The sequence below is a fragment of the Crotalus tigris genome, unplaced genomic scaffold (genome assembly GCF_016545835.1).
Source record: "Crotalus tigris isolate CLP2741 ecotype Arizona unplaced genomic scaffold, ASM1654583v1 scf7180000024461.5605484, whole genome shotgun sequence".
In the NCBI taxonomy this organism is placed as follows: Eukaryota; Metazoa; Chordata; class Lepidosauria; order Squamata; family Viperidae; genus Crotalus; species Crotalus tigris.
In genome coordinates, this window is record NW_024100632.1 from 1,256,512 (window position 1) to 1,271,370 (window position 14,859).

Here is a 14,859-nt window from a genome sequence, read left to right on the forward strand (position 1 = left end):
TATGCAAAGAAGCTGAAGAAACAGTGGACCACTTGGTAAGCTGTTGCAAGAAGATTGCACAAACTGATTACAAGCAGCGGCATGACAAAGTAGCAACAATGGTGCATTGGAAGATCTGCAAAAAATATCATTTGCCTGTAAGCAAAAACTGGTGGGATCATAAAATAGAGAAAGTCATAGAAAATGATAAAATTAAATTACTCTGGGACTTCAGAATTCAAACAGACAAGCACCTGCAACATAACACCCGAGACTTAACAATTGTCGATAAGAAAGACAAAAAAGTCTGGATAGTAGACGTGGCAGTGCCTGGAGATAGCAGAATAGAAGAGAAAGAACTGGAGAAGATAACAAAATACAAAGACCTACAAATAGAAATAGAAAGACTGTGGCAAAAGCAAGCAAGGGTAGTACCAATAGTCATAGGCTCCTTGGGTGCAATCCCAAAACAACTGGAGCACCACTTGAACACATTGGCATTGACAAATTCGCTATTAGTCAATTGCAAAAGGCGGCCTTATTAGGAACTGCTTCCATCCTGCGACGATACCTGTAATACCATCAAACATCCACATCTGCCTATCCCAGGTCCTGGGTAAGGACTCGATAGGTAGACAAAATGCCAAATCCAGTCTGAACATCTGGCTGACTGTGCGATGATCGATAATAATAATAATAATATAATAATAATAATAATATAAAATACAAAGACCTACAAATAGAAATAGAAAGACTGTGGCAAAGGGAAGCAAGGGTAGTACCAATAGCCATAGGTGCCTTGGGTGCAATCCCAAAACAGCTGGAGCACCACTTGAACATCATCATTGGCATTGACAAATTCACCATCAGTCAATTGCAAAAGGCGGCCTTACTAGGAACTGCTTCCATCCTGCGACGATATCTGTAATACCATCAAACATCCACATCTGCCTATCCCAGGTCCTTGGTAAGGACTCGATAGGTAGACAAAATGCCAAATCCAGTCTGAACATCTGGCTGACTGTGCGATGATCAATAATAATAATAAAGTTGGAAGGGACCTTGGAGGTCATCTAGTCCAACCCCCTGCTCAGGCAGGAAACCCTAAACCATTTCAGACAAATGGCTGTCCAGTTTCTTCTTAAAAACAATGTTGTTAGAGGTGGGATCACAGATCCAACCCAGGTTTAAAAAACAAAACAAAAACAAAACATCAGCTGAATTCTAGTTATCCGACAAAAAGAAAACAGAGGACCCTTGTTGATTCCAAGATATTTCATTTTGTGCAACCAATCTGAACCAAACATCTTCTAAAAATAGTAACCAAAAGGAAATGATATCAAAGGAGCAGATCTAGTCTATTGGTAGTCCTCAACTTACCACTGTTCATTTAGTGACCATTCAAAGTTACAACAGCACGGTGCAAAGAGATTTATGACCAATTTTTACACTTATGACCATTGCAGTGTCCCCATAGTCATGTCATCAAGGTCCCTTCCAACTCTGTTATTCCGTTATTCAGATAAAAATGGTTTAGGAAGTCTTTTCATCTCCCCATCCTTTGCTGCTCTAGCCTTTTTTTATTTTTCTAATAAGTTAAGGGACAAACAAAGAGGAAATAAGGAAAGCAAAAGTCCACCATATTGTGTTGCTTTTGATAGGTCAGTAACTGGGAAAGCTGAACCGTCCATGCCCGGAAGATTGTATGTCCATCCAGACTCACCAGCTACTGGGGCCCATTGGATGAGACAGCTGGTTTCCTTCCAAAAGCTCAAGTTGACCAATAATCATCTTGACCCCTTTGGCCACGTAAGTATGATTTAGCTGTTCCAGACTGACCTTAGAATTTGATCAGATCCCTCCCCCTTGAAGTTGTAGCTCTAGAGGACATAACTGCTGATGGCTATGAGCATCACCTCAGGGTAGAGCAGGGCTCTCCAAACATATATTTTCAGGACTATTTGTAAGGTGGCAGCATAGAAAAATGTATTCAAGCCTATACACAAGAATCAGGTCAACTGAAGTTCAGCAATAAATTGGTGCCAGATAAGGATCAATGGAATTCAGGAGGGGTTAAGAGCTTGTGGCAATGCAAAGACTCCAAGCTAGTGGCACATTTAACTCCGCCTGCAGCTCAGCCTGCTCTTCTCCTACATATATCTGTGGGGCTGTTAGGCAGAAGGGGGAACCACATGATCAGAGATGGAGACAAAGGGATCAAAATAGGAGCAGATTGCCTCTTAATGTCCAGTTTTGCTTTAGAAATGAAAATATGTCCCGTAGTGATTGGCTAAAGTCACCCAGCCAGGTATCCTGCCTAAGGTGGGACTAGAACTCATTGTCTCCTGACGATTGGGTCAAATTCACTCAGCCAACTTTCCTGCCAAAGGCAACACTAGAACTCACTGTCTCCTGGTTTCCAGATTGGTGCCTTAACTATTAGACCAAACTGGTTCTTCCATTATTATTATTATTATTATTTTGGTTTGCTTCCACCCACCATCAATTCCTGCTTCATATTAACTGCGGTGCTGTGAATCTTTGGTCAAATCTGCCTGCAATAAAATAACTCTTTTTCAAGCCCAATGCCGGTGACTAGATGGAAACATTTATTAGCTTTCTGGGCTCATGGTTTGTCATTGGCTTCTTCTGCAATTTTTTTTTTTTTTTTTTTTTGTAAATTTCCTAATCTGATCTTCAGTGCTGGGATTCTCTGCCAAATTCTAACCAAGTCTGACCCTCCTCGGGTTTTGAAAAAAGCAGGTGGTCTCGTTCAGCAAATATAAGCCTTTCTGGAATTGATATTCTTAATTCCTTTCCTTCTTCCAATGATAAAATACCTTGCTTTAGATGCTTTAATCCATCTATCCTGCTGCTGTGTAAAAAAGGGACCTCGGTGTGTTGTCCAAGGGCTACAGAATACCGAATAACAGGTTGGAAGGGACCTTGGAGGTCTTCTAGTCCAACCCCCTGCTCAAGCAGAAGACCATATACCATTCCAGAGAAGTGGCTGTCCAATCTCTTCTTAAAAGCACCCACAAGTTCTGAAGGCAAGCAGTTCCATTGACTGATTGTTCTCACTGTTTGGACATTTCTCCTTAGTTCTAGGTTGCTTCTCTCCTTGATTAGTTTCTGTCCATTATTTCTTGTCTTGCCTTCTGGTGCTTTGGAAAATAGGTTGACTTTGTGGCAGCCCCTCAAATATGCTAGTCCTTCAAAAATAGATCAGTTTTCCAGATCGAGTTTGGAAATAGATTGCCCCCCTCTTCTTTGTGACAGCCAAAGATAGCTTATTACATCACTCTTAGTCCTTCTCTTTCTTAGACTAGACATACTCAGTTCCCAACATCCTCTGCTTTAGCTTCCAAGCTGACAATCCCACTCCTAAAGTCTTGAAGGATTTGGGTGCCCTTTCAGAATAAATAAATTTTTAAAAAGGAATGAAACGCTGCAATCAAAAACATCAACGAATCCTCCACCGAGCCTCGTTGCACCAAGGCCTTGATTAACTTGAAGCTGCACGTTGACGCTCAGCCAATGGAGTGCTTAACCACGAATCAGGTTGGGCTTAAATTGATGGAAGTGAGCGGTTGAGGGGTGTCGGCGGCAGCCACAATCTGTCAACAGTTGACTCTAATTGAACGCTTGCCTCTCCAAGTGGCACTCACGGACGCGTGGAGTGGGGAGAAAGGGGGAGATGAGAAGGAAAGCGGCCAGGCCTTGTAAACCAAATCAGTACAATGTGTTAAAACAATCTGGGAACCGGGAATGGAGTTGAGCCCGACCCAAGTTACAGTTTGAATTAATCGTATGGCTGGCTCCACTCCTACCAATCATAAATCAGAAGAAAAGGAGCTCTCCAAAAAAAAAAAAAAAAAGAGCAGGACTTCATTTGAAACAGGTCTCATTGATGGAGGTTTTTTTAGTTTAGTTTAGGGTGTTTTTTTTTTAAAGCCACCAAATCTCTTCCATGTTTCGAGCATTCTCTGTAGTAGGCAAAGCAACTCAAGGATATTATCGAAGCAAAAAGAGCCAGTTCAGAAGAGTGATGGGGCTGGCTGGCTTAATCTTGGTGTGTGGAATGGAATTTGTTTTAGCCCAGGAGTGGTGTTAATCCCTTCTCCACACAATCATCCTTACCTTCAGTATTCCACTTTTACCACGGTATAAAAAAAGATGGTGAGGCTTTAGAAAGAGGGAAGAGAAGAGCAGCGAGAATGGCTAGGGGGTTGGAGGCTAAAATGTATGAAGAACGGTTGCAGGAATTGGGGATGTCTAGGCTAGTGAAAAGAAGGACTAGGGGTGACATGATAGCAGCCTTTCAATATCTAAGGCCACGAAGAAGAAGTGGTCAAAGTATTTTCCAAAGCACCTGAAGGCAGAACATGAAGCAATGCACTAGTCAAGGAGAGATCTAACCTAGAACTAAGGAGACATTTCCTGACAGAAAGAACAATTAATCAGTGGAACAACTTTTCTTCAGAAATTGTGAGTGATCCATCACTGGAGTTTTTAAGAACAGATTGGACAAACATTTATCTGAAATGATGCAGGGTTGCCTGCCTGAGCAGAGGATTGGACCAGAAGACCTCCAAGGTCTCTGAAGTAACTCAGTGACAAGGCTTTGGGTTCGCTCTGTTAATTCTCATCTGTTTGCCTCCTTAATATTAAAATATAGCCACCTTAGAATTTGGATTGGGTTCCTGGCAGGTCTTCGGAAATTCTCTCCTGCCTTCTCCTATTTGCGTTGAGGAAAACCAAATCAAGTTGAACTCCTGAAGGAAGCCTGGACTAGTTCCACTTTTCTTGGCTCTCCAAATGCTTACATCTCCTCCACCAAGAAGCTTCTCCAGGGGTTAAAAAGACCCTCCTCCTGGCTGCCAGATGCAATCGTTGGCATCTGACGGTTTCTGGTGCAGGTTCCCAGCCAGGAAAAAACAATGTTTTGACTAGATGGAGCAGCCCGGCCCTCGTTGTAGGCGAGTCTGTTGGCAAAACCCGTTCCTAGCATTGGAAGCAGATTGTGAAAATGGAGGCCTGTGCTAGACGCTTTCTGAATGTTTGAGTTTTGTTTTCTTTTTGCTTGTTTTCCTTTCGGGCTTATAAGGTTGGTTGGGATGGAGTTGCAATAAGAAAGAGGCTCACCGCAATGGTATTTATGGCTGTTGGAAAGCGGGTCCAAGCAAGAGGACGCATAATAGGCAACAGGAGAGGGAATGGTGAAACGTGCTGCTAATGAGTAGTGTCACAACAAAGGTGGCGTGGGTCCGTATTGAAGCAGATGGGTGAACTGTGTCTGTTCTTTCTGGAATGATTGAGATGTTCAGTAGGATAAGAATGTCCTCCATAGATACAGTAGACTGCACGGTATAGAAAGTCCTTTGTCTGTCCTTTCCTCTCTCTCTCTCCTTCTCCCTTCCTCCCTCTTTCCCCTTCTCCCTTTCTTTCTCCTCTTCCCTTCCCTTTCTCCTTCTCCCTCTCCCCCTCTTAATCTCCTCTCCCTCCCTCCCTCCCTTTCTCCTTCTCCTTCTTACTCTCCTTTCCCTTCCTTTCTCCTTCTCCATCTCCCTCACCCTTACTCTCCTCTCCCTCTCTCTTCCTTTCTCCTTCTCCCTCTCCTTCTCTGTCTCCCTCTCACCCTCTTACTCTCCTCTCCCTCTCCTCCTCTCTCTCCTCTCCCTCTCCCTGTGCATTGGACTGCACCACCCATGATCTCCACTGACACAACCTTTATATTGCTCAAGATAATAATCCCAACCCAGAATTTTACAAAGCACAGCTTATGGCTTAGCGTTATATGAATTGGGGTTCCCGTAGTTTGAAGGACAAATCGTAATTTATTGTGATGTATTCTGGGCAGATCTTGCCTTCATAGGTAGAACTCTGAAAGGGATGCGTGCAACGGTCTGGTCTCTTCGGTGGACATCTTTGTGGGAAAAGCATGTTCCCCTCTCTCCACCCCAACTGATGGAGGTTGCCCTACTTTTACCCTTCTTTTGCAGATCATCCTCAACTCCATGCACAAATACCAGCCCAGGCTGCATATTGTCAAAGCCGATGAAAACAATGGGTTTGGCTCCAAAAACACAGCCTTTTGCACCCACGTCTTTCCAGAGACAGCCTTCATTGCAGTGACTTCCTATCAGAATCACAAGGTAAAGTGGCTGATTTTGGAAAAAAAAGCTTTGCCAGCCATATTACGTGCTTAGTAACAAAAATTTGGGGGGGTTCAATTGTGGTCATAGGTCAAGGACTACCTGTACTTTGGACAATTACTATAACATCAAAAAAGATCTTCACTGTATAATTTGGGATGTGGGGCTTGATCTCAACCTCATCATCTTCAGGAATTATGAGGAGAAAGTATGGGGGGGGTTTCATTTGAGTTTGTAAAAGGAAGACGGCATTTATGTTTTTAAGTTTAGACTACAAATGATATGAATTACATCTTGGCGGTTCTTGCATGGAAGAATTAGCAATCCACAACAGAAAAATCAATGTTCTACAAATCAGTAGGGAAATATCTCAAATTCCCAGACAGTCTGTTCCTAAAATATGAAGTGCGTTTGTCAGAAGATACCGCCTAGCTGTCTTTTGCTCCTTTAAAAGATGTTGCAGCGGAAGCCATGAAAAAAGCCGGTGGAAAACATTGGAGCATTAAAATCTGATTTAAGAATATAGAATAACAGGTTTGGAAGAGACCTTGGACGTCTTCTAGGCCACCTCCACCCCCACTCAAGCAGGAGACCTGATCCCATTCTGGATAATATGAATATGTAAAACAAGTGCTTGCCTTACATATTTATATTGGGTAATATAACTTACATAAATTTACATATTTACAATATGTAAGACTGTTGCTTTGCATGTACACTGAGAGTTTCTGCCACTGGAGACAAATTCCTTTTGTGTCTAATGACACTTAGCCAAATGAAGTATTCTTCTCTCTCCTCTCCTCCTCTCCTCTCCTCTCCTCTCCTCCTCTCCTCTCCTCTCCTCTCCTCTCCTCTCCTCTCCTCTCCTCCCCTCCCCTCCCCTCCTCTCCTCTCCTCTCCTCCTCTCCTCTCCTCTCCTCTCCTCCTCTCCTCTCCTCTCCTACTCTCCTCTCCTCTCCTCCTCTCCTCCTCTCCTCTCCTCCTCTCCTCTCCTCTCCTCTCTCTCCTCCTCTCCTCTCCTCTCCTCTCCTCCCCCTCCCCTCCCCCCTCCCCTCCTCTCCTCTCCTCTCCCCCCTCCTCTCTCCTCTCCTCCTCTCCTCTCCTCTCCTCCTCTCCTCTCCTCTCCTCTCCTCCTCTCCTCTCCTCTCCTCTCAGATTTCCTATCACGCATTCCCAAGAAACAAAATGGGTTTTACAAGTCAACACAGGAGCTAATTAGAACACAAAAGTCCACAACCTGTGGCTTTCCAACTTTCTTTCAGAAGAGAAAACAGCGGTACGGAAATTCTCATGCATGGACCTTCCACACGTCGAGATGTGGTGGCCTAGGGTGCTGTGTGATTGTCTTGTGTCTTAGAGATCTTTCTCTCCAAAGATCTACAGATGAGGAGGGGACAGGAGAAGGGTCATCATGCAAAACACGTGCTTTTTAAAAAGACCAACAGCTTGTTGGGATGAACTTCCTTTTGGTAACGGAAGCTGAAGAGTGAAGGTGGCTTAATTCTTAGAGAAGAAAATGGTTTTGTATTGATCTGGATAAGAGTTGGAAGGGGTCTTCTAGTCTAGCCTCCTGGCTCAAGCTGGAGACCCTATATCATTCCAGACAAATGGCTGCCCAATTTCACCTTAAAAGCCTCCAGTGATGGAGCAGCCACAATTTCTGGAGGGAATCCGTTCCACCGATTAATTGTTCTCACTGTCAGGAAATTCCTACTTAGTTCTAAGTTGCTTCTCACCTTGATTGGTTTCCATCCGTTGCTTCTTGTCCTGCCTTCAGGTGCTTTGAAGAATAGGTTGACCCCCTCTTCCCTGTGGCCGATTCCTTGTGGATGATTAATGGGCAGCTGCTGTCCAAACAAGCTCTGATTTTTTTCCTTCTTTCTGGTTCTTCATTTCAGATTACCCAACTCAAGATTGAAAACAATCCCTTTGCAAAAGGATTTAGAGGCAGCGACGATATGGAGCTGCACCGAATGTCACGAGTACAAAGGTAAGCTATTATTTGGTGCAGTATTTCTTGAAGATGTGTGGACTTCAAACCCCAGAAGTCTCTACCTTTTCTTTGAAAACACTTCCTTTCTGATTCAAGAGGCTAGAAGAAGTTAGAACCCAAGAAGCTTCTTGGATGAAAAGCGAAACATTTTCAGAGAAAACACCAAGGAAAGTCCAATTGCCTTTGGGAAAAGCATCTTTGAGTCTCTCCAGATGTTGACTTGACATCTGGTAGGTGGGAAACACTACGGATTCTCACCAAGGTTGGGAGTCTGATAAGGGCAGGTTTTACATCAAGAAGATGGGCCCGAAAACTGGATGGGTTTTAATGCAAGGGCAGATAATTCAGTACATGTGCGGGCATGATGCGAGGCAAACATTTAAGCTGAAATTAAATCCAACATCCTTTCCATGGCCCCATTCTCTCTTCCGTCCTGGAAACAAAGCAAGACTCATGTCAGAAACAAGCTTTGGGCTTTCCTAAAAGTTTCTTATTTGTTGGGTGGGGGTGGGGGGGTGGGAAATTATGAACAGGTGGTTGATGCCGATTCCAACTCGTCCTTGGCCTTAATGGAACTTGGGAGAAGATGTTGTTTAACAAAAGGCAGCGATCCAGGGTGGGAAAGACACTGCGTTGCAGACAGAAAGGACCACCTGTTTTTAATTGGTATAAATGCTCCAGCTCTCCTTGTATATACGTTTTATGGGTTCAGGGCATTTCCCTTTGGGGGAAAAGGATGGCTGGTAAAAGGATAGCGATTGGGGTAGCCCAGCTGGAAACCGTAGGACAGACTCTTCCTTGGGCAATTTTTTTTCTTCCTTGGGCGAACGGAGTGCAGACCGGTGGCAAACAGATTCCTTGACGAAGCACAACGTTTTCCTGCACAGGTAAGTCCTTGGCTTGCAACAGTTCGTTTAGTGGCCGTTCGAAGTTACGGCGGCATTGAAAAAAAGGACTGTTTTTCCCCACTTGCGTCCATTGCAGCTTCCCCGTGGTCACGTGATCAAAGATTCAGAAGCCGTTGGCCAAGCATCTGAATTTTGATCACGTGACATGGGGATGCTGCAGCGGTTGTAAGTGTAGAAAAACGGTCATCGATCAGTGCCGTTATAACTTCGAACAGTCACAAAGCGAATAGTCGTAAGTGGAGGACTACCTGCCTTCTTTACTCAATCCTGTTATTATTGAAATTGCCAGTCTTGCCGTGTGCAGGACTTGTGCTGGTTAAGACATTGATATGTTGACCCTGAAAATAAACCATCCCCAAAATCTTGGTCCACAAAACCCTACTTTGATACCAGCTTGAAATGGAGAATCGCTTAAAGGACAAACTTGTCATGACCCCTAATTATGCCCCCGTTTTTGTTTTTGTTTCGCCTTTGATCTCAGCAAGGAGTATCCAGTTGTCCCAAGAAGCACAATCCGGCAAAAAGTGTCTTCTAACCACAGTCCCTTCAGTGAGGAAGGCAGGTCCCTCTCGGCTTCTTCTAACCTTGGATCCCAGTTTCCGTGTGAGAACGGCGTCTCTAGCACTTCCCAGGACTTGTTACCCCCTACGAATCCATATCCTGTATCTCAGGATCACGGGCAAGTTTACCACTGCACCAAGAGACCAGGTGAGTAGAGTTTAGCTCCAACATTTTCCTGGGGATTCGGTTGGTTAATCTCAGTGGCGTTGGTGGTCTAGAGGTGAAGACGCTCGCCTTCCACTTGGAAGGTTGAGAGTTCGATCCTAGGGAGCAGCCGATGTTTCGCTAAGGAGAAGAAGGACTAGGGGTGACATGGTAGCAGTCTTCCAATATTTGAGGGGCTTCCATGGAGAAGAAGGGGTCAATCTATTCTCCAAAGCCCCTGAAGGCAGGACAAGAAGCAATGGATGGAAGCTAATCAAGGAGAGAGAAGCCACCTAGAACTAAGAAGGAATTTCCTGAGAAAAACTGCTTGTCTTCCAAAGTTGTGGATGCTCCATTACTGAAGGTTTTTAAGAAGAGATTGGACAACCGTTTGTCTGAAATGGTATAGGGTCTCCTGCTTGAGCAAGGGTTTGGAATAGAAGACCTCCAGTGTCCCTTCCAACTCTGTTATTTTGTGATGGACTCTCATGCTATCCAACTGTCTCCTAAGATATTTTGGCTGGAATAGAGAAAGGGAACCAACCCAAGCTTCAAGGCTTCTCCGATTTGAGTCCTTCTACATTTCTTCATTGTCTTTTCTCGCTTGGGTTCTGTTTCCCATCTAGCAAAGTCATCTTGACTGCCTTTCCAAGCATTTCAGCCCATATTACCAACAGCAGCATAGATAAAATACAGAGAGGTGACCCCATAGTTCTACAGAAGTTGAATCTACATCCAGGAAGATAACTGGTGCCTGAGTTGCAGATAACTTATCAGGTTGGGAGGCCTTAAGAAAGGACTTGGGATTATTTCCAATACTTAAATAGCTAATGGCAGGTTATTTTGGAGAGGTGAAATTTATAGCTATTCCGAGAGATTAGCCAGGCTTTTCAGAGAGTTAGCCGAGTGGCTGAGCCAATTTGGAATGGAAGCATACAGCAAAAAGGAATGTTTGGTAAACTATCTTTTCAAAATCCCTTTAAAAAGAAAGAAAGAAAAGAAAACCCCACTTTTTAAAGAGATCCATGCTTCCCTTTTTAAATCTGGATGACTGAGAATCCTCATTGACATATTTGGGAAGTTTTCAGTTTTGGAAGACAATCTAGAAGTCAAATGTTTTTGAGCATCCTTTCAAGAACATAAGGGTGTGTGGGTTGGCACTCACACACACACACACAAACACACACACACACATATACACAGATTGCCTATTTGTGTGTATCTGTGTAAATATGTGTGTGAGGATGTATGTATACATGCATGTGTACTTTCCCACATGCTTACAAACATAATATTCTTTTTTAAAAAATCTTTAAATCTTGCAATATTCAATAGGACGCATAAAAAGATTTCTTAGGCTGAATTGGATAAGCGGGTAAATCAACAGAGCGTGGATTCCTAATTCACCACTTATTTTTTAACTGCAAGAGGAGACGTCTCATTTTTTTCCCTCTTTACAACTCTGTAATCCCTCGATTTGGGGTGGGGTAGTGGGTGACCGAGTGGATCTGAGCATTTACTGGCCAGATGCCCTTCCTGATGCCTATGTAGAGTTCATAGCAGATATTTTCAGCACTGCTGTCCCACCCTGAGGAAGCTGCACGACAATGGAAAGCTGTGTCACACCATCACTGTAGCCCCCTCTGCCTTCTCTAAATTAGCAAGCCAGCTCTGCAGAAACCACCAAGAGAAATTGGAATGGAATTTTCTAGCCCCCCCCCCCCGAGAATACAGCCAATAAAACCAGGAGACTCTTCCACAAGGTAGGGACAAGAGAACTCTTGGACAAACGACAAAACCAGATTTAGTGTTAATCCTAAAGCTCCCTCATCCTATCCTTTGAAAGCAAACTGTTTCCCTTCCCCAGAAAAGCAACTGCAGAAAGTTAGGGAGGGGGCAGCGCCAGTGGTCTCTGATTGGAGCCATCCTGTCAACATGAAAACCATCCATCATTTGTCTCCAGCCATGGAAGAGTGATAAAGATGAACAAAAAAAAAACAACGCTTTCTTTCCAGTTTTGGGATTCCCTACTTGGTGGGTGGCTTCCTGTCTTCTCCCCTCACTCACTATCTCATTTCCTTGCATTGTAATATGCCAGAGGGCTATCTTGCCCATGGTGCACTTCCCCCCCCCCCTTAGCTCCATCCTAGGAGACAATAACATAGGGCCCTGTCTCCTTGCTATCTCACCAATGGCTCAGGTCTGACAGGCAGCAAACGTCTCATTTATCAAAGCTGTTGGGTCCTTTCTGTCTCGCATGATTCTTTGGGCTGTTTATTATTATTATTATTATTATTATTATTATTATTATTATTATTATTATTATCATCATCATCATCATCATCATCATCCAGAATGGCATCTCTACAGAGCATTGGCTCAGTCTTAGGGTGTTCAGATTTTAAATCAAAACTATTTCTGGACAGGGAGAAAGAGAAGGAAGAGAGAAAGAGGAGGCAGGAAGGAGAGAAGGAGCAGGAAGAGGAGAAAGTTATGGAGAAGAAAAAAGAGGAGGAGGAGGAGGAGGAGGAGGAGGAGGAGGAGAAAAAGGAGAAGGTGCAGAGGAGGGAAGGAGAAAAAGAAGGGGAAGGAGAAGAGGGAAAAAGAGTGAGAAGGAAGAGAGAAAATTGAACTGTTTGAGTCCAGTTCAGGAGTGGACAGTTTTTCTGCTCATATTTGGCTTGGAAGGGGTGGTTCAAGAGTAAAGGCAAATGCATAGAACATGCATGTTTCCTTGCAACCCTGTCAAATGGACACATGGATAGGGGACTGGCCCAAAGTCCTCCAGACAGTTCTTGTGGCTGGGGAAGCCTCCTTACTCCTAGTTCAGCACCTTCTCCACTGGACCAATCTGCCTCTTGAACTGAGACAAGAAAGATTGGACCAGGCAACATGGATGGTTGAGGAGGAACTAAAACCTGGTCCAGCACCTTCTCCACTGGACCCCATTGAGCTTTTGGGCTAAGAGAGGGATTGACCCAAAGTCATCCACTGAGCTTCGGTGGCTGAGTTGGGACTGGAACCTGGGTCTCCCTCCTACTTTTGCATCTCCGCCACTACACGGCATTGGCAGTTGGTCTCAGAGGGAGGACTCACTAGACGCCATCTGTGAGATTCCATGTCTGAAAGAGGGATTAGAACCTCTGCACTAGAACAGAATGGTTTTCCATTTGCTTACAATTAAAGGGAGTTGACAGGAGTCATCTCAATGGAGCATGAAATCCTATTCCTTTTCTCTCACGTTGAAAAGTCCTCCTTTTCCTTTACTCCTCTCTCCCTTGTCTTTCTCTCTTTCTTCTACTTCTCATTCCCTCCTCCCTGCCTCTCTTCCTTCTCCTCCTCCTTTTTTCTCCTTCCTAGAGCCTCTTCCTCTCTTCCTTGTTCTTCTAAATCCCTCCTCGCTGCCACTTCTCCTTCTCTCCTTCCTGCCTCCTTTTTCTCTCTTCCTTCTGGCTGTGGAACGCGGTGCCAAATGGCCTTCCCAATTTGTGTCTCCTCAGATGACGAATGTTCCACCACTGACCTCCCTTACAAGAAACCCTACATGGAAACATCTCCAGCAGAAGAAGACCCCTTCTACCATCGCTCCAACTATCCCCAGCAGCAAGGACTGAACAGCGCCTACAGGACTGAGTCCGCTCAACGCCAAGCCTGCATGTACGCCAGCGCAGCCCCAGCCCCGGAAGCCGTGCCCAGCTTGGAAGACCTCAGCTGCAACACATGGTCAACCATGTCCTCTTACAGCAACTGCACAGTAACGCCCATGCAACCCATCGACAGGTTGCCTTACCAGCATTTTTCAGCTCACTTCACCTCGGGCTCCCTGATGCCCCGCCTTGCCACGGTGGCTGGTCATCCCTCGCCTCAACTCGGGGACACCCATGCCATGTTCCAGCACCAGACCTCCGTTCCTCACCAGCCCCTCGTCCGGCAGCAAACCAGCATCCAGTCTCCTCCTGGAAGCTTACAGCCACCTGAGTTCCTCTATGCCCACGGGATGCCCAGGACACTTTCTCCACATCAGTACCATTCTGTTCACGGGGTGGGCATGACTGCAGAATGGAGTGAGAACAGCTAACAAGGGAAGAGACGAGCCTTGTTTGGACTGAATGTTCACAGATAAGCACTCTAGAGATGGACCAGGCCCTCTTCTCTGGTGAGACCATGGGGTGGTATCACCTCTACTTTGGTGTCTCCAAGCCACTGAACATCACAGCACATCTTTGCCCCCTTCTTGTGCTCTCCTCACTCAACCCTCCTCCCCGGGATTTGCATCAGTACCAACCTGTCCCCTTTGATGGTTTTGTTTGATTTGGCTTCCAAGTGAGATACCAAGAGCTTCATGGCTCTTCTTGATCTCCTTTTGGTGGGGTGAGGTGGGAAGAATACGTGGAACTTTCCCCCTTCTCTTGACTCCTCCCCTTTCTTTTTGGTGTTGATATTGACAATGTTCTCTAATAAATGATAATATATAGCTCTCTCCACATCCATTTCTCTCTCGCTTTCTCTGTATCCTTTTCGGCCTCTCAGTTGGATGCCTCTGTTTTTTTTTAACAGGAATTTTAAAAGCTGCAGCTGAAATGAGTTGTGAGATACAACTTTTCAGTGGGTTCTCTTTATTTTCATTACAGGCCCTTTTAGTTTAAATCTGTGATTCTCAAAGCTGGCAACGTTAAGATGGCCGGACTTCAACGCTCAGAATTCCTCAGCCAGAAAAGTAATGCTGGCTAGAGAATTCTGGGAGTTAAATTCAGTCCACCCATCTTGACGTTGCCAACTTTGAGGAACCCTTGTTTAAAAGGTTAATTAAAGGTTAATAAAAGATTCTTAGTCTGATTTTTTTTCCTACATTCCCCTCTCTTTTTATTCGATGGTCAATGCTTGGAAAATATCAGAACAAAATCTTTCTTAAATACGCAAGCAATTTATTTTTTTTCTAACTCTACCTCACAGGATTGCTGTTGTGGGTAAAGTAGGAGGAGGAAGATGTGTTGGATATGTTCACTGCCTTGAGTAGTTTGTAAAAAATAATAAAGGTGGGATATAAATACAAAAACAAATAAATATTGGGGACTCACATTCCGTACATCTTCCCAAAGCTTCCTTGGCTTTGTGAAAA

General features: G+C 44.5%; 1 protein-coding gene across 3 annotated transcripts in view; it reads left to right on the plus strand.

Moving 5' to 3' along the window:
- TBX5 (T-box transcription factor 5) overlaps nt 1–14,224 on the plus strand; it is a 29,986-nt gene extending 15,762 nt beyond the window's left edge. For all 3 annotated transcript variants that reach the window (XM_039332689.1, XM_039332688.1, XM_039332690.1), the window contains exons 5-9: nt 1,641–1,788; nt 5,982–6,134; nt 8,033–8,124; nt 9,517–9,743; nt 13,241–14,224. In XM_039332689.1, coding sequence (XP_039188623.1) covers nt 1,641–1,788; nt 5,982–6,134; nt 8,033–8,124; nt 9,517–9,743; nt 13,241–13,818 — 1,198 coding nt within the window. In that variant the 3' untranslated portion in view covers nt 13,819–14,224. The remainder of the gene's footprint in view (nt 1–1,640; nt 1,789–5,981; nt 6,135–8,032; nt 8,125–9,516; nt 9,744–13,240) is intronic.
- The last annotated feature ends 635 nt before the right edge of the window (nt 14,225–14,859 follow it).